At 43.0% G+C, this 19718-nt stretch overlaps 1 protein-coding gene across 1 annotated transcript in view; it reads right to left on the bottom strand.

The window, feature by feature from the left end:
• Nucleotides 1-9063: 9063 nt before the first annotated feature.
• The window catches only part of LOC139693434 (homeobox protein engrailed-like), a 61920-nt gene continuing 51265 nt past the window's right edge, over nucleotides 9064-19718 (bottom strand). The window contains exon 2 of the mRNA XM_071591576.1: nucleotides 9064-9548. Coding sequence (XP_071447677.1) covers nucleotides 9064-9548 — 485 coding nt within the window. The remainder of the gene's footprint in view (nucleotides 9549-19718) is intronic.

Genomic DNA, 19718 nt, shown 5'->3' with positions numbered 1-19718 from the left:
TAATATTCCATGGATAGAAAATTTACTCCTATGCTAAGTCAAAACGTCACAAGCGATAACATTTCATTATAGTATGAAGGGCAACTCATTGTACCGTTAAAGCTTGCACGGAGCTTGTCGAATTAAATTTGTGAAAGCCACAAATTAATCGGATAATTATTTCATTCACTCAAGCAGAGATATTATTTTGACATGATATAATGATAAATTAGCTCAAGTTGACGAAGGTGGGCATTTTTTTGAAGCAACAGGCATTAAGTGCAAGGATCATCCTATTCATTATATCTCTCGTATCTGTTCGGTAAAAAAACAAGTGAAAATCCGGACGTGGGTAATTCCATTATTCTCTACGAATGAAAGATATGGTTGCATTACGTGGTTGAGAATGTCAAATTAAGAAATACAATTGGAATGTTATTACCGCATGTAAGGTATTATTTCTGAAATAAATGACAAATGTCAGAATAAAGATACGTCATGAATCAACGGCAGTGGCAATACTGCAAAACTATCCGAGTTTATGCGATAGCTCGAACACCTTACTCGGAATTCAGTTTTTCAAAGCAGAGTAAATGATGGAATGAAAAATCTGAACATATTTGTTCTTAATATGTTGAACGTCACATCAAGAGTACAGCGTGAAAGGCTACCTGACATGTACATGGGAATTGAAATGCAAACCCGTGGCTTATCGGTAGCGAGCAAGACACGTAGAAAAGAGTGTCAACGCGTGTCACAAATATTTAGCTGAAGATTGCACTGCAGTATATGCCAGCTTTTCCTCTTTCCCTCGTTCACGAAACAGCATTTTAAAACCATATTAGCGAATAATTAAATTTGATGGGCGCGTTTCCATTCGAATCCCTTCACTAAAGTGAATAGCAGTGCATCAGCAGTTAACCCATGCACCGGAATGTGAGCCCCTCAACAAAAATTTAAATAACCCTTAAAATATCTACATCATATGAATACAAATAAAATCATGCAATAAACATAAACCATTTTTCTGATCAACGACAGGGAATTAGATTAAACTGCTGTTCAAATTACACCAAGAAACGCGGGAAAATACATCACCTAAACAACTGTCCGTTTTCCTGACCGTGCCCCTTTTGAACCCTGGCGAAATTACAGGCAGTTGAAGGTAAGAACTAATTTATTCCACGGTCAGGAATTTCCCGAGAGGCGAACTAGATCTTCATCGCAATAAATTCCAATTAAAATCAGTAAGGCGAAATGCAGGCGACGGCCAGCCAATAGGACTCTGTCGTCCACCGGAGCCATAAAGATACGCGGCGGCGTGGGCGGGGGTGGGGGGTGGGGGGTTGGGGGGGGGGGAGGGGGGGGGAGGGAGGGAGCGGAATGCCGATCGCACAAGGGATGGCGTTATTTTTTCTCCGGCTCCCTGTCGTCGATCTCTCCGCGGAAGACGCCACCGCGGCGGCGGTCCCCCGGAGACCAACACGCACCCACCTGCGCCGAGGGAAATAAGCAGCATTCTTCCCACAGTTGCCATTCGGTCGAATTTGCTTTTAATTTATTTTTGCCCTTAAAATAAGCGTCCCTCCGATAAATTCCGATCCGGCCAGAAATATCTCCGGGAGAGAGGATTTTCTGTTTCCCAGGGCAGTTCACCTCTGTTTGTTTCGTCGCGAGGAGAAGGGGGTTTGAGTGGGGAACGATGGTTGGGTGCAGGGCCCCTCCCTTCCCGTTTCCCCCGACCCTGAGAGACAATTAGTACGACTTCCCCTCGAGATGGGGGAGGGGGCGAGTGCCGGCAGGAGAGGAAGGAGTAACGGGGGCACGACGTGCGGTGGAGTAAATGCAAAAGGGAGAGAGGGGAAGCACGAGAATCGCAACCGGATGCTGTCCCCGGGTTGTCTCCCGACTTTTGAGTCGATATCGGCTTTCCTTGGAATTAAAAAAAGGAGTTCGGGGCCCCCGTGGAAAACGGCACCGGGTTGTTAGGCAACGCTTTCGATACGGTGGAACGGGTCGAAGAGGACCGCTGGTAGCGAAAACAAAGAGAAGTCGGACTCAAAGAATGAGATCGCCGAGGGGAGATACTGTTCACTCGGAGACACGTGAAGCGTCTTCCTACTCGTGTGGCGGCTAGTAAGTGATCCGCACGTCACCGGCCGGCGATCTTCTTCCCATCCCTTCGCAGCGGCCACTTAATATAGGAAATGGCCTTATCCGAATCTAAAACCGCGGGAGATTTGCATAAATGTAAGACTTTTGGCGATTTACGTACCTATTAATACTGAAGATATCTCCAAGTCAGCTTTGATATATATTTTTCAAGCATTTGTCGACAGATTAGACTTGAGAATAATTCATCATATATCTAACAGTTATCCAACATGTATTCAACATTTTGTCACAGGTATGTGGCAATAGTTTACGGATACCAAATGGGAAACTATCGGATTTATCATTGATTGATCAAATCGGTAAGAATTATTGGAGTGAACGTGAGATTTACGCTTTTAAAAAATATTCCCTTTGCATATCACGAAATAATGAACAAATAATCACACTTTTCCACCAGATGTTCATTTATCACAATTGCGTAATGAATTTGTTCCAAAGTGTGTCCTAATTCGACTTTATCACGCCTGAAACAACGCAATTTGTGCATACAGAAAAAATTTTTTCTTGTCGGTGCATGCTTAATTATACGGAATTACTTCTTTTTCTTAGAAATTCATCTCATTTGAATGCGTATGGAAATCCAGTTGAAAATATTCTATTGGTAGAAAATCGCGAATATATCCGCAAGCGTTTTCATAAATCCTGCAATTGCATACGTAAATGTTTCGAAATGAGCGATTACATTAAAACACCGGAGTCCGTAAAAGGGCGGCGAATAAGCAGTGGGTTGGAACTTTGCACAATGTGCAATCCACCGCACGTGTGGCCTGATAAATCGATGATTCGATCGAAGAACCAGATCACGATCGTGTTTGTATCCTTTTAGATCATTCGATAAACGATCAAAAGATTCAAGAAGCTGATGACTCACCACGGAAATGGGGCCACTTTAGACACATTCAGAGAATATATATTCACTACAATTGGAAAACACTCCTTCTACTATTTTAAATATATTCTTCCGTATTTTCATATACTTCCCACGGAAACTCGCATTCGTAAAATTAAGAATTGTATTCAAATCCGCAGATCTTGCCGATAAATGCTGGATAAAAAACGTCTGATTTCTTCCCAATCCTCTCCAAATTGGAACATGCATTTCAGTGGTGCATAAGTAATACAGATTACAGTAAATATTAACAAGGGTTTAAGTTAGGGAAATGTTAGTCTTGAGTAGACCGTGTAATGGTTTCTGTCATCATAGGTAGAGAATGAAGTAACGATAATAGCGTGAAAGTTAGCAAAGCTATTGAATAAATATGAGAGTACGAAATATGTCAATCTTCAGAAAGTTTGGTTAATATCATATACCGATGCTTACAATTATCTTAGCTAATATATATTTATTCAACTTTAAAACCTGCATGGCCCAAAAAGTAATACATTTAGCTACTATGCTGAAGGTCACAAATTCTAATAATGCTAAAGCCATCCATAAATGTTGAACTTTAATAAGCTGGAGCTTCTGGATTGTGAGGTTCTGTCATCTCCGTCGGAGTACCTTTCACCTCTCGCACATTTCTTATCAGCCCATTTCACTTTAAAGAGATTCGGTTTCCTTCGACGAGAAGATATTTTTACTCCATCCAACAAGATTTAACGGACCGTTCCACAATTCATCTCATGGCACAAGAGTGTAAAAGGTTTTAATTGAATCACGTATCCCTAACAACTATTTTATTAAATTCAAGATTTTGCCCAAAGATCCGGACGACAAAAGTTATTCTTTGACGAATAAATTCATAAGACGAAAATATTTCAGAGCACCGTAATAAGAGAAATCTTTATTTTCTACAGCTGATCATGCTAGAGTCAAATTCATTATTTTTTAAACTATAATAATTTTAAATACTCAAAGATATTTTTTGAAATTATTAAGATTAAATTAGAAGATCGTATTTATCTTTCAGGGAACAATTTACGTCTGACTTGACAACGCACGGACTCACTGTTACAATAACCTCCGAAATGAGAGTGTCTACCTTCACATAACCACCTTCTTTTTTCTTTTGCTTTCACTCTATTTAGCATCTTATATTTTCATCAAATTCTTATGAAAAAGCTCTTTTTGCTATTTTTTAAGAATCGAGGGTCGTATGTGGTCAACCGAGGAAGGTCACCGAGGTGGAACATTCTATTGCAAAGCGAGCTAGTGCATCACACAACTCTAGACTTCTCGACCCACAAGGTACCAAACGAGCCGTCACGGCTAGCGAGCTGAAAGAACACAAGTGTGCACCTATCAAACCATCTATCAGCGGAGTTGATCTTCTTTTGTGAGACTGTATATTGCGCGAGCCATCGTCTTTTCATTTCTCCTTGCCGTCTCGGACCGTGAAGCGGTTGGACGAGACAGAGCAGAGGGTTTCGTCCAGGGGGATGATGTGCATTGTAAGAGACGTAGTAGGATGGGGATTCAATGTAAATCTGCATAATCAGCTTCAATTCACGAATCGATATTACATGCGTGCAAAGCGTCTTCGATGATATGACTCTCCTCCTAAAGCGCAGTTGAACCTAGACGAAGTAAAGGCGACTTAGTTTACGTACACTTGAAAGAATCTGAAACCAGTAATTTTGGAAGATGCGCGACTGCTGAAGGCATTTCCATCGGTGAAGTTATGCCAGTGGCCATAGAGACGCTGGTAGTACCAGGAGATTAGAATTGTAGACAAAAAACAATATCTGTTCATATTACATCGCTGTGCCGAATCTACTCTCAGGTACATCATCCAAACGGCAACATGTTCAGAATCAAAGCCAGAAAAATAATTTTTCACAGGAATCTAACTCAGAGACGACGTCATCCCAAGAATTTCAATTTATTCGTGCAAATGTCCTCGTAGATAAACTCAGCGATTGTTTCCGGCATAGTTAATCTCTAAAGTAATGGGTAGCTGCTTAATACGAAACTCCCGAATTCTCAAGAGAATGGTGCCTGAGCCAAGAGCCAACTAAGCACCAATACAAAGGATACGGACTCTGTGCCAGTGTCCAGGGCAATAATTCAAAGCACCAGAGTTTGTCAAGAATGTCTTTCAAATTCAGTTAAAAACTCCCCAAAGAGATTAATCATGATATTAAGTAATCGATTCAGTAATTTACATCCTCACTCATTCAGTATATGAATTTAAAAGTGGAACTATAGGTATTATAGTTCAATATTTTTCCACTCTTTTCCCATTTCATTTCATGGGGATGTTCTCAAGAGACATGAAATTTCTTTAAATGAATCCGAAAATGTTTCTTCCACCTACACCCCTTCGCCATGTCCCCTCTTCCGCACTCGTACAGTCTGAGGGGCGCAAGGGAGGAAAGGGCATGAGAGCAAAGCGGTCGGGAAGAGGAGACGCGAGGGATGAAGGAAGGCGGAGGTGGCGACCGGCCCTCGAAAAAAGGAATACGTCGAATGTGAGGATGGGCTTGAGCGTGAAGGTGCCATGGGCTCCGCATGTGACGTGATTGCCCCCAAGCCCGCGTAGCCGAGAGGGCGAGGGAGCGCCCCCAAGGGCTCCCGTAGTGGAGCCACCGACGTGTGTACCGGTGGGAGGTCTCTCGTAATTGGTGGAACACCTCTCGTCTTTTGTTTGACCGTCCCGAAATTCTTCCATCGGGTCCGAAGAACGAGGGCAAGATGGCGCCCGCGCGTGTGAGGGGTTTCGTGATTTTGCCTTCGGAACCGTCACCGTGCCCCATCCCTCCTAAGAAGACCCCACTGCGTGCTTGAGCAATATCCTGACCTCGTTACGGCAGCAGGTTTGTAGTGATGACGTTTGCCTTTTCAATCTCAAGTTTATCAATTTCCATGAAAAATAACGGGATGACTCCGAACTTCACCACCGAACTGAATGTCTATATCAGGATTGCCCTTTTTAGAATCATGCCTCAAAACTAGCAGTCAGCTCATTTTCACTAGAATAGTCGTATTTATATAATATTTATCTCTAGGATAATAATATTCAGATTAATCTCAGGAAACATTGAATATTATATTGCGAGAGTACCTAATATCGTAAATACAACGAAAGTCAGAAAGTGCAGAAGTTTCAACAAAGCGCTCAATTCAACAGCGACGATGGAAGACAAAGAAAAACATGAAACTACCGAGAATGCTTCCCATTTCTAATGCATAATTGGTATGAGGACAATCATTTTACTTTATTTCCTAAAAAAATTTTGATATTCTAAAAGAATACCTTTCGAAAAATTATTAACTAATGCACCAAATACTCTCTTACCAAAGACAACAAATAGACTTAAACTTAAAACTACTAAAATATAAAGTTTCTTGGCTTATTTCACGGAAATATTGTACTTTTATTAAAATAAATGTACATATCCGCAGTATTTTATGAAAATCCTCAGATCGAGGTTATAGGTGCAGAGAATATCTTAAATACGATGGACCCGCAGTTCTTAGATTAATAATAAAATAACGTGAAAAAGTCCAGCTGTTTCAATTCCAGCAAGCAAAAATACAATTGGATCAGAGACATAATTATTTATAATTAGCATTATTATTGAAGAAAATATTTCAAATCGTAATAAAACATGGCATTTCATACGAATATAATCACGTTTCCTGATTATAATGCATCTCATATTAATAGCTTCTCCCAGCAATCTCTAATATTAAATTTCTCGTTGGGTGCACCCACCTTATGGAAGATCCTCCAGGGCTGCTTCTTCCCCGAAGGGAAATGCCTCTCCTACCCACAAGACTCCGCACATTCGCCTCCGACGCGGGGCGCCCGCTCTCCGCCACTAACCGGATGGTTGCCTCGTGAAGGGCCCACCCCACTCCTCCACTGCCCCATCCAACCCCCGTCACTCGTTCACTCCTAGTGCATCTCCTCTTCTATCTATCTATTTCTCTTGCCAGTCTTCACTCTCACGTGTTCAATGAACGTGGCACGGCTGCGAAGAACGGAAATGCCATGGTCGTGTACCATTACCATTTCCAACGTCAGCACTAAAATAACACCTTCCGTACTCTGAACTGTTTTAATTGGAGAGACATAGTCCAGGCAAATGAGGTCAACGCCAATACACATGGATATATCAAGTATCTTTGGGGGGTAGAAAAACTGGTGTAGTCTCTCAAGCTGCCATATGGTCTTCATTCCCACGACTCACACTATGCCCTTGCGCTTCAAACTGATCAGTGGAATAAATAAGGTACTTGTGTGCTATGATTATGAGGTGTCCAATTCGATTCATTTCAACTGTCTGATCGATTTCTGAATGTCTGGAAAACCCTATTAAACAATTAAAGCAGGCACCCCACTGCTCCTGGGCTTAGCACATTCAGAGCAAATGAGAGCGGCGTGCTTTGTGTTTGTCCAGCGCTTTGATCGTAGGAACGTCGCGGGTCAAAAAGAGTCGTTCACTTTGCCCTTTTTCAATTTCTAAACTCCTCATTTGATCACCTCAGTCAGTCTTAAAGATAAGTTTATTATCTCATGCATTATAAAATCGAATGATTTTCCGAACAATAGGCAGATCACTGTAGTCCAGTAAAATACACCGCGCTTGATCACGAAACTAGAGCCTAGTACTAAATACTCAAAAGAATTAGGGGGATAACATTGGCCTAATATCATTGCACGTAAGTCATAGCCGTATTTTGACAGTATTTTCATTTAGACACAAGCGGTTCAATGCGCAGGACTTCTATTCCTTTCACTGGATTTTATCCTCGATTTTGGATGCAGTCCTATTCCTGAAAGAAAATAAAGAGTGTCAAACCAGAAAAGGAAATTCCATTAGCTATTACTATTCTTAGCTTGCTGTGAAATAAAATATCATGATTCAATAAATCAGACATCGTTTTCACAGAGATGAAAGGTTTTTTACCTAGATATCATAGGAGTAACACAGTATAAACACTATGTTTACAAAATTTTCTATTTATTAAGAGCCTATTTCAATTTAAAGACATCACTGATACCATAAATATAATATAGTAGTTAATAAAGTCGTAGCAAATAAATGAAGCCAAGCTTTCATCACCTGCTAGAAAATTAAAATGTCAGGTAGCTAATCCGCTGCTCTCTGGAAAGGCTGTCTTCATGGATAAGATATGCAAAAATGGGAGATACACCGGTTGTGCCAATTTATCACTTTCTTATTCTGCTGCGAAAAGTCATTAAGATTCAATGGGAGAAAAACTATATGAATAGAATCAGACGTGGAGCCAACAGTTGTGTGATTACTCAAAACGGGAAAATGCGTCTGTAAACGTAGAAAACATGTACTGCAGTATGAAACTATGGCATATTTTTTATGGGCCGCAGTCAAACGGCATTGTTATCCCTTTACTTCTCTAATATTAATTATGTTAACTAATCAAAGAAAATCAACACTTAACATGAATATTTCAAATATACTTCATATGTTTATTTAATTTTATTCAATGAAAACTAATGTTTTAATGCCAACGAGCAATTACTTAAGTAAATTGTTGGGCATCAAATTATTACCCTCTACAGGGATATCCTAAAGGTAATCATTGTCCCTAATAGAGACTAGTACTCGTATCGAACTTCAGCTTGTAACGTTAAACCATTTAAAATTTTAGCTCATTGAATAAATTAACCTGAAATATGTGTATCCAAGTCCCAAAAGGAAGAAATGCTTTCCCCATTGGAATCACGCGCGTTGATATATACATACGTCAGCAAGTGATTGTCTCCCGCTCAATTTACCGTAAGAGTTTCCTCGTGAGATCACGTAAGCCCCTTGGTAAGAATTTACTAAGTCTCGGGGCTTCTACATCCTTTGAAAATGTATTTTTGTCCTAATTACTACAGCATCTTGGAAATAACTAGGCAAGCTTCTTATGTCAGCACACTCACCTGGCAACGGAAATTAGCGGGGGTGCCCTCCTAGGGCTCCGCCCCCGGTCGGTTAGCGCTCAACGAGCAGGGGAGGCGGCCGCGTGTCCAGTGGCAAGGCCCCCGCCCCGCCCACCATCACGGACGGGATGACCATGGAGGCGGCCGCCGCCTGCCTCCTCTTCTCCTCCTCGGCGACCGCAGCCGCCGCGGCCGCCGCCGCCGCCTCCTCCTCCTCGTCTTCCTCCACGGGCACCGTGCTGTGGTTGTACAGCCCCTGTGCCATCAGCTGCAGCGCGAGACCGCCCTTCTGCCCGCTTGCCTTCTTGATCTTGGCCCGCTTGTTCTGGAACCAGATCTTGATCTGCGACTCGTTGAGGCGGAGGTCCCTGGCCAGGGTCTGGCGCCGCTTCTCCGTCAGGTAGCGGCTCTCGGCGAATTCCTGCTTTAGGCGCGAGAGCTGCTCCGCCGAGAACGCCGTCCGCGGCCGCTTCTCCTCCCCCGGACTGGTGTCGCCCTTGACGCGGGCCTTACGTTTCACTCGGCGGGACCTCGGACCTGCAGAGAGAGGAGACCACCAGGGTTAAAACTAGGATCAGGGTGTGGTGATTCAAAAAAGAAAAAAAAAGGTTTTTTATAATAATGAATTTACATTCATTTTATAGAATAACATGGTGGTATTTCCGTAAAATAAATGGTCTTCTACGAATTCTCGGCAGCAGGAGAGAAGCGTTGAATAGTTCACGAACAAGGCGAGAGGTTCTAAAGGATATGAATAATTAACAAGTTGGTTAAAGCCAATTATTACGAAAATAAGGAAGTGGATACTTCAGTAGAAAAATAGAGTCGAAAAAACGTCAATTAAAAAGCTGTCACATGAGGAAAGCATTTACCTTCCGCAAGATATTTTTAAGGGAAAAAACTTTCCGAATGTTGGACTTAGTTTAAAAGGATACCTTTATCTAAAATATTTTACTTCCCAAAGGTATAATGCACGTTTTTTAACCACTATTTTCAAATACATTTTCCTATACGACAAAAGGCTCGACAAAATATCTCCAATTGTTTGCTATTAGTATTTATTCTTGCCATTTCAGGAAATTTTAACCTCATTATTGTTGGGTTTAGGTAATGTAACTGATAAATACAAAAGACACTCAACATATTTAATTTCAATATACCGATGCATTAATGAGTGAGAATGCCTTCATGCGCGCACCGAATTTGAAAATACTTGGTCACCTATGAAAGGCGATTTATCTCTAATCTCGTCATGATCGGATACAAATAAATATTCAAATTTGAACTGAGTCATAACTTTGAGTAGATTTTTTCTGCAGACATAGTTATCCCTAACGAATAAGAGAATTAGAATTATCCGTAATGTTGGAAAGAATGCCGTTGTCAATTGCATCAATTCCCAATCACATTGTGGGCACAGAGGCACTCATTGCACAAATCCCAGGCATCCAAAAAACTGAACTCACCCATGAACCAATTACCTACAGCACTTGGGGAACTCGCCGAAATTTCTTTTTTCCCAGAGAACGCAATGGAACTCTAAAAATTGTAAAACTTTATGTTAGTGTGTGAGTTTTAAATGAGTTAAATGTGAATTTTAAGTAAGATGTCATGAAGCAATAATAATATTTTATACTACAAATATAAGAATACCTGAGTTTGGTGTTTTTATCCCAAAATTATGGGCCATTACCTATTATAAATAAAATAAATTTCACACTAAAGAAAATAAAACATTGAATTTTGCCTCCATTGGAATTACTATACTTAACACAAATTAAATAACAAAACCGTTATTTATTTCGATGGCGCCCACTTCGTTCAAGCATGGAAAATTATATCGTGATAGTTCTAATTAAAAATGTGCAAAACCACTTGCGTGCATGCTTCCTGAAGGGTATTCATCAAAAGAAATGGAGACTTGTAATAGCTACTATATGGCATAATTTCTCAGAACTTAGCATTGAGATACGAATAATTAAGCATTGTTTAAACAATTAAAAGGGAAAATCAGACGATATCTTTTAGTTCAGTATGAATGATAGTTATGATTTGGAATCACATACTAAATATCCCACTGATTGAAACCTCAAATGTGATAAAATATGTAAGGCCTTGTGCTTTTACCAGATTCACCAAGAGTTTCCTTGCAATACTATATGGCTCACAAAATTAAATGAGAAATATCAAATCACTATTTTATAAAAGAGCTGCGTAGGTTTGCGATGAATGCAATTCATTCCAGCATTAGGCATCATGTGCCCCGACGTGGTCCTTTCATTTCGTAGAGAAAACTTAATTTCTGTAAAATCATACATATCATAATACTTGTTCAGGGAAACTTCTGCGTCCTAGTCAGCAGGCGGTAAACGAACCAATAATGTCAAAGCGCATGCGAAGCGCTGCCGTCCGATCAGTCCGGGCCGGCGCAACTGACCGGAGGGTGGATGGGATGCCACCGGGTCTTTGAGGATTCTTCAGACACGGTAGCACGGGGAGGCGGTGAGGAGGGGGGAGTGAGATTTATGGAAACGCGCGAGCACATCCGGGAGAGAGAAAGCGCCTCCCCGCCCTCCGCACCCTATCCCCTCCACAGCAAACCCTCCTCGGCGTCATCAATAATTCGCCCCGAGAGGCAAAGGCGAAGAATAGTCGTGGGAGAGACTTCAACGGGCGGGGAACGCCGTTGACGGATCGACACCCTGTACCTGTCCCAACGGGGGGAAGGCGCGTCCCCGCGCGCCTCAAAATTTACGACAGTCATTTTTACCTTCGCCGCCCCCCTTTTAACTACCAGCCTTTCTCTTCCTCTCTCGGGAAACCCTAGGAAAACGTATTGGTGGGTCTCCGCGAACATGGGCGCGCATCCCGCGGTCGGACGGGGAAGAGGAGGAGGGGGTACCGTCGTGGAGGCGGTGTGTGGAGAAAGGGTGATCTTTCGTGTAGGTGCGTCGCCTTGGGAGGAGGGGGTGGCCTCTTCCGCCCCCGCCCTGAGGCGGGAGAGAGAAAAAAGAATGGGCTATCGATCAGTACGAAACGGACGATTAATCACGTCGCGCTGAAGCGGTGCGTCCGTCCGCACGGGAGGAAGGAGAGTGGGAGATTGAGGGGAGAGGACGAGGAGTGGGGGCGTGGGACGTGTCCTCCTCACACCGTAAAGCACGAGGGGAGGGGGGCGGAGGAGGGCGCGGGGGCGTCTCGAAGACGGTGGCCGGGACATGGAGGGAATAATAGGGTCGGAATATATAAATGCGGCGAGTTTTATAGCGCCGGGAGCTCCTGAAAGGGGGGATTTATGGGAAATATTCTCTTCCCGGGCGCCTTTGAAAACTTCGACTTGTCGAAGGCCTACCGTAAGTCCCGACCGGGGACAGCACGGCGCATCGCCGCAATCACCGGCGGGAAATATTTTCGCGAGCTGTCGCCGAGTGAGCAGGCCATATGATCATAACCATGGATCGCGCCCTTCAGAAGCGAATCACCCGGATCGAAGTGGAATGGAGTTGACTCATATGCCGATGATGAAAGAAACACAGTTTTGAGATGAGTTGAATCAAACGAATTGCTCTATTTCATGAACGCAAGGCGAGCCGAATGGAAACCAACCTGTGAGCGATTAAGTTTACAAATTCATCAAATCTAGTGGTAAGAGGAGTTAATCAAATTTTTTAGGAGCTGAAACGTTTTTCTATTTTTAATAATTGCTGTTAAATTGCAAAACCGTCTTGATCAAAGTTTTTCAGTGTCTCTTTTTAAAAGTATGCCCTTCAAGTCAGGCCCGATGTATAATATCAGTCGTAGCTAACACCTAAAGCTAAAATATAGCCCAAAATTCTATTCATTTACATTAAAAGTAGTGTTTTGATCTCATAACTACTACAATAACCTGGTATCCCGTAAGCCACTGTATGTAGTAGGGGTTGATTCAAGACAAGAACATATAAATATTTATGTTACTTAGGGATATGCAACATAACAAAAATTAAATTTTTCTAAAGTTTTGATCACAACAAAAACGTAAAATAATTAAAATTAAGAAGATTGAAATAAGAGCAAAGAGCAATGGAATATATGAATTTCATATTTACGTCAATTTCCCTCAACGGTTCAGATTTTGAATACAATTTGCGAAACACTTAGTATTTGCAAGGCATGCGGTACCTTCCTGTAAACCATCTAGAGAACTAGCGCGAACAAATTTCCCACGCAACCCACCGCCATAGGCATATGTATTCCCTTGAGCCGGAAGTTAACTGCGAAGGCCAGAGCCCTGGGATACACTTTCGAGAAAAGATGCATTCTTGCGGTGCTTCCGAAGTTTCAGTTTCGTTCCAGACACAAGTGAACGTGTCAATATCGAGGAAAAGGGGTGAGAAACCTTCCGTTTCTCCCGTCTTCTCTCGCTCGCCCCTCGAACTCACTTTCTCCGTTGTCACCTTTACCAAGGAGACAGTGAAAAATGAACACCTCGAAGACTTTCACTGCTAACGACCTCCCCCTGGGGGTCCGCCGGTGGAAGCATTTCTCAATGAGTCAGCTCGACTGCTCGATGAGCACAGTATTTACCAAGTGCCAGGAAACTAAGGCCAAGACTTGAATTTATTAATTTTTGAGTGACACCGTCACGATTCTCATCAATCTTCCAAAATATCTTGGAAAAACTGGCTCTACTCACATAATGCTACAAATTGAGATTATATTAGCCTTACAACAAAAGAAACGTTGAATGCAACGAGCATGAGTAAGAGTAAAAGGTGAAAATCTATTTTTGTAATTTAGATGGATTTTTATGTGAAAATATGAAAAAGGTATCTATGAATTTTGATATAAAATAAATATCTTTCGGCAGTTTTTATGATAATGACCTAACACCAATCCAACTGTAAGGTTTGATAAGTAAGATTACGGGTAATTTATTGAGAGCTCTGCGGCTTGTGAAATCCACTTACACATACATGCTTCAATGGGGACGTAACAGAGCTTTAGACGACTGACTGAAGGGCCCGGGTTCAACTGCCGAGCATGCCTCTGGACACCCTCAGTTTCAACCAAGCCGTGCGATTTTTGAGTACCAGATTTTCCTGGTAAACCTAAGCCGGCAAAGCGAAAGGCCCCTAACCTGATGTGTGAATGTCACACACCGTTGGGCTTTGTATTGGGTGAAATCTACTCGCAACTATCAAGCCGACCTTCGGGTTGATAACAGTTTTATTCCTTTAAGCATGAAGCAGCAAAATCAGCTCCTTTCTCCTTACAGTTTCCGTTTTCTCACAGGAAGGTCGTGTTCCGAAAAAGCACGCAGTTTGTTAAAACGCTGGTAGTGCCTAGGTTGAACCCGGATTCCGTGACCAGTTGCCGAAAGATCTACCAACTAATCTAATATGTCGCCTGATATATGGACTAAATATTGGTACAATATTGGGATTCGCGGTTCATTCAAACAATGAGATAGTATCACGATTTGATGACACTGACCAACTTCTATTTTTTCTTCCTTATATGAAAAATCATTTTTGAAGTTCTGTTTTCTATAATATAAAATTCGAGCACACTGACATATATTTTAAAAATAAACGCTCAGTAAAAATTACCGTGGAAGTAAACACTTAATGCCTTGGTGGAAAATGAATAGGCGATTCGGAATGGTTTCGCCTTTTTTTTATTGCCTCTTATTCATAACAACAGCAAGAGTATTTTTTTCACTTTTGCCTCAGCTCGCACAAATAAAGTGTAAATGAGTACCAGCCAAGGGTTCCACACCGCAAAAACCATAGAGTAGAAGTAGGGAAAATAAAGTGCCCAACAAAATGACACACCCCACACATCCGCACACGCAAAACACACCCAGGGTTGTAGGCCTGGGACGAGGAGCACTGCGTGGCGGCATCTTAGAACCAGAAACACCACGGCCTCCCGACCTGGAGGGTAGGTATACGAATGGTCCACTTTGCACCCCTATCCTGTGACCCTTTCATATGTCCCCTGTTAAATGCGTTCCGTTCCCTCTGGTGGGGAACCGCATTTGAGGGGCATGAAAATATAAATACAGAAGAAAAGAGAGAAAAGTGCTTCACGGCCTGACCGCACCCCGCGTTTACTCGCAGAAATAAAATAAACTTCTTGGACAATTAATCCTCATCTCAGTAAGGCACGGTCCCCTACGTGTTCCCCATGTTTAAATGTGGCCACGCAACGAGTTAAGGCGCTTCGGCGCTGAACTGGTGTGCGGGAAGCTGTAATGTCGGGTCTGTTGGGAGTGACTTTTTACAACACTTAAAAATACGATTTCAAAGCGATTCGTGCCTTGGAGAGGACTGCAATTTTATTTTATTCATATAAACCTCATTATCGTCATCCATTTCTATATCCATTGTTAAACGATCATCATATTAATGATAGATAACAACTTGCATATGGTCAATTAAATTTGGTTTGAGCCATTAAACATAAATTGCTTAAAGCAGAGCGACCAAAAGGGATAAACGTTTAAGATAGCTAAAAAGAATTAGCGAGGAAATAATGAAGTCAATGAAAAAGCTGAGTGAAAGGACACTTGCAGTGCATTCCTCAAAAATAAACCTATTCACAAGTCCTCCATAGGTGATCGCAAATGCAATACACATTATTCGATATCAAGGTACTGTAAAAACGTAGATGATATAAATGCAAGGAAATTTATTTACATTACAGGCTTGGGTGAGTAACAAGAGGTTTTCTAGATTGATATAGTTACACGGAGAAACAAGACCACTGAAGGAAAGTAAACATGTTGTGCTTTTAGTAAATCTCAGCGCTAATAGTTATGCACAGACATTTGAAACAAGTTTCCATGGTGATATTGAAATTACCAGCCTTGATAAAAGATCTCACTGTACACCGAGGAATGGTATCTCATGAAAACGAGTAATCATTATTAATTACCTGTTTACACAACACCAACGCCGTTTATAAATGTCTTCCATCAGAGTCGACTATAATAATTATGTAATTGGCGTACGTCCATGGCATTATAGACAGCGATCCAAGAATAATGAAAAGGTTCAGGTTAACATTTTTGAAATATGTTACTTACAAAATAAAATAAAGTTGAAATAATGAGCGGAGATCAAAGGGAAGAACGAGAGCGTGTGGGAGGGAGGTTGAAGGCATCAGAAGAGTGATCGGGAGCGGAAGATTGTGGACGAAGCACAAGAAGGAAGACCTATTTTTTCCTCTCGAGGGATTTATTTTATTTTCAGGGGGAGGGGGGACGAGAGAGATGCCTTGTAAGGGGTGAAGAGGATGAGGGAGCGAGGAGGGAATGATGAAAAGGGTGGAAATTGTTTGCGGGAACTCGTATGCGAGTGTGTGGGAACTGGGCAGTCTGTGTGGGGGAGGTTGTCGGCAAGAGGGGGAATAACCATGGGGGGGAGGACGAAAAGAACCCTCCCCCCACCTCGACCCCCTCCTCCCTTTTGTAGTGTGGAGAGGGGATATGGGAAGGGCCCTGTTGTTTGGAGTCGTAATGGAATGACGCTCACCCGCCAGCGTGTGTGTGAGTTCGTGCGGGGATCTTCGCTGGGTAGCGTCGAAGAGGGTCCGTCCGGTGGAGAGGGGGGAGTGTTTGTCCGTCAGGGGGGAAGGAGGGAGGTGGCGGTGGACGCGGGCGGGGTGGTTGAGGAGAGAGACACGTACAAATGGGATCCGTTTAAGCACTGACCCTCCCAGACCACAACAAATGGCCACCCTCCGCACCACCCCCACCCCTCGCACATACGTCCCCAGACGCCACCCCTCCCCCCCTCCGCCCCCACACGCGGCCCCTCCCCCATCTAGAGCACCGCTCCACCCTCCCTCGCTCCCTCCCCGACGACGAACCAAGCGCCGCCGGACCTCCCCTGTCCTCTCCATTCGCCACCGCCATTCAACCGGTGTTCTACGAAAAACTGGTGTTCGGTCGGAATCGAGCCACACAGCTACTCCCTTTGTTTATTCCCTCAGTTTACGCCAGGTTTTGGTTGGCGCGGAATCTCATTGTGACTCACGCAAGAAAACTTCGATAGTAATATTCAGTAAGTTAACGGTTCTCCAATTTTAACATAGGACTCTCAAACCCCTGATTTGCAAACATAATGTAATTTGTTCCTCCGTTGCAGAACCAAATTTACTGCCTTCCATTGCATATATTAGTGTGCCATTCTATTTATGCATCGACCCAACACCCATCATCCTTCTGAGAATCTAATTCGCATAAATGATATTTATGGATGTGAGCTACACGCAATTTCATTTCCTTCCAAAGATCACTCCCTTAAATAGAATTCCGATAACCAGTGTTGGGATTTTAATCCAAAGAATTAAACCGCTTAACGATGGACGGTGAAATACTCAATTTTTTTAGGGTCGTAAAAGGTCTCTCGTTGGATGGGTTCCTTCTCCTAAGGCCTGAATGCAGAAGGGTGCATCTCTCCGAGCGTTGAGTTACCAAAGAAGACGGGATGTTATTTTCCGTTGGTCTCATATTTATTTCTGGGATAAAGGATGACAGAAGAAAAGGAGGCAGGCCTTCTACCATGAATGAAAACTTAACTTCAAGAGGTTAGTAACTGTCCTATGTTGGTTAAATGCTTGCATTTGCATTGCATAATTATCACGGGATCAACATTTATCGTAACTGTTTCGATCAGGCACAAAAACCTTCCCAGGTCGCAAAACGGGGCTTGGTTGCCAGCAGGTATGCGTTCCTCGTCAATGGACAAATTTGGAAGGATATTAATGACATCATCATACTTCACTGCCATCCCCAGCTGTAACGTGCATGGAGGTGGGATGTCCCCCTTGGTCGAGACACGCTCAAACAAAGAAATTTCAAAGGTGACAAATCTACTTCGCCATTCTGTTATTGAATCAGGAACTGCAGAACTACCGTGACTAATGAAATCATATGCTCTGCCTTTTCAGCACATCCTCCATGAGGATATTTCCCACTCGTGAAAGTGGGCGGGGTCTCCCCGGAGAGCTTTTGACGTGAGATTTCACGCGTGGAGACATTCGGGAGAAGGGAACAGGGGGAGGGGGGGTAGAGACTTGTCGAGACCGCATGTCACTGCTGACCATTTTGAGGACCGATGTGAAAAAGGAGTACTCGTCGATTGGGGGGAAGACGAATTTAAAAGCGATAATCGGGTAAATATCCTTTCGACTCAAATATTCCATATCACTTTCAGCTTGGGAACTCAAAAATAAACCAGCATGATACACGATTGATATTCCTAGTAGTTTTTATGGAAGGCGACAAACAGATAAGGTCATTTGCGCCTTTGAGGATGGATGGGAAAGACAGGGTGGTGGTGTTAGTCTACTCTTAACGAAAGGCGCCAAGGGGTGCGCAGTTTAACTTCCCATCCGACGGACGTCGTACTCACTCTAAGTGCCCTCCAAAAAGCACATCAAGTGGGGATCGAGATACAACTGAAAAATATTCAAAACCGCCGGGATTTGAACCCGGGCCCTTTGGGTGGGCCCGGGTTACCCTGTACGTTAGCCACCGCACCATCCCGATCCAATTTGAAATTCATAAAGCTTTAATAAATATTGCTCGAAACGTAAGACTGAAACATATAGGTAATAAAATAGTTAAAGAAAATACTCATGGAAATATTCACATGGAAGACCACCTTTCTCAAGGGAACGAATGAAGGAACTGGCATTGTGTCCCTGTGTTTCTGTTTTTGTTCGCTAGTTCTATCTTGACACACATTATTATTATTCACATCCGTGAGACTTTCACATAATAAATAAATGAATATAAATATATATATATATATATATATATATATATATATATATATATATATATATATATATATATATACACATACATACATATGACATGATATAATTAATTAATATATATACACCATTATATCATACATTAAATTATACACGTAATGGACGAGAAGGTCGTACTTTGCGGTGAAATGGTCTGAAATGGTTCCCAGTGAGCTCACTTCAATCGCTCACTAGGTCCTAGCCCTACTGTATGACTGTTGTATGACTGTTCCCGACTCTGCCCCCACCCCTTGCCCCCAACGCCAGGGTCCGGGGGCATTCATTCCCTCCAACGCGCTAATCCGTCAGACCCGCTTCCGAAACGGACTTCGGACGGGGGAGTGAGTGGCATGCCACCACACGAAAGGGGTCCGTATCTCTGATGCGCTCCTTCCCCGGGGTTAATAAGGATTTGGCAAGGGCCCATTAGTCAGGGAAGGCACAGGGAAAGAGCACGGTGAGGCTGGCTTGAAAGTGGGGGGAGGCAGGGGGGAGGAAGGCAAGGAAGGTCACAAGAGAAGGGGGAGAGCGAGGGAAAGAGAGATTTTTCGTTGGACAGTTATGAAGCTGACGGGCGGACAGGGGCCCTTCTGCGAGGGGGTTTGACAGGGTGCCGTCCGCCCCCCTTTCCTTCCCCCCAGACACCGGAGCAGCGCCCCTTTTCATCGGGCTGTTGTTGCGTTGCCCGGAGACGACAAATGGGGACGTCCCGCGGGGTTTCAATGGGAGTGATGCTTCAAATTCATTCCCAAAGTTTTGCCCGTTTTCACCCCGAGCGCGTGGAGCGTTTTTATCCGTAATACCTGACGTAGAAGAAGAAGACGGATTCCAATGTATTTTTTGTTTGTTATCTTGAAAGTACACTTTGCGAGGCAGCGAGTAAGAATGTCTGTGATG

Source organism: Hetaerina americana, unplaced genomic scaffold (genome assembly GCF_022747635.1).
Source record: "Hetaerina americana unplaced genomic scaffold, ioHetAmer1.1.p SCAF_1, whole genome shotgun sequence".
Taxonomy (NCBI): Eukaryota; Metazoa; Arthropoda; class Insecta; order Odonata; family Calopterygidae; genus Hetaerina; species Hetaerina americana.
Note: the sequence above shows the minus strand (reverse complement) of the source record. Positions and strands in the feature narration are given on the sequence as shown.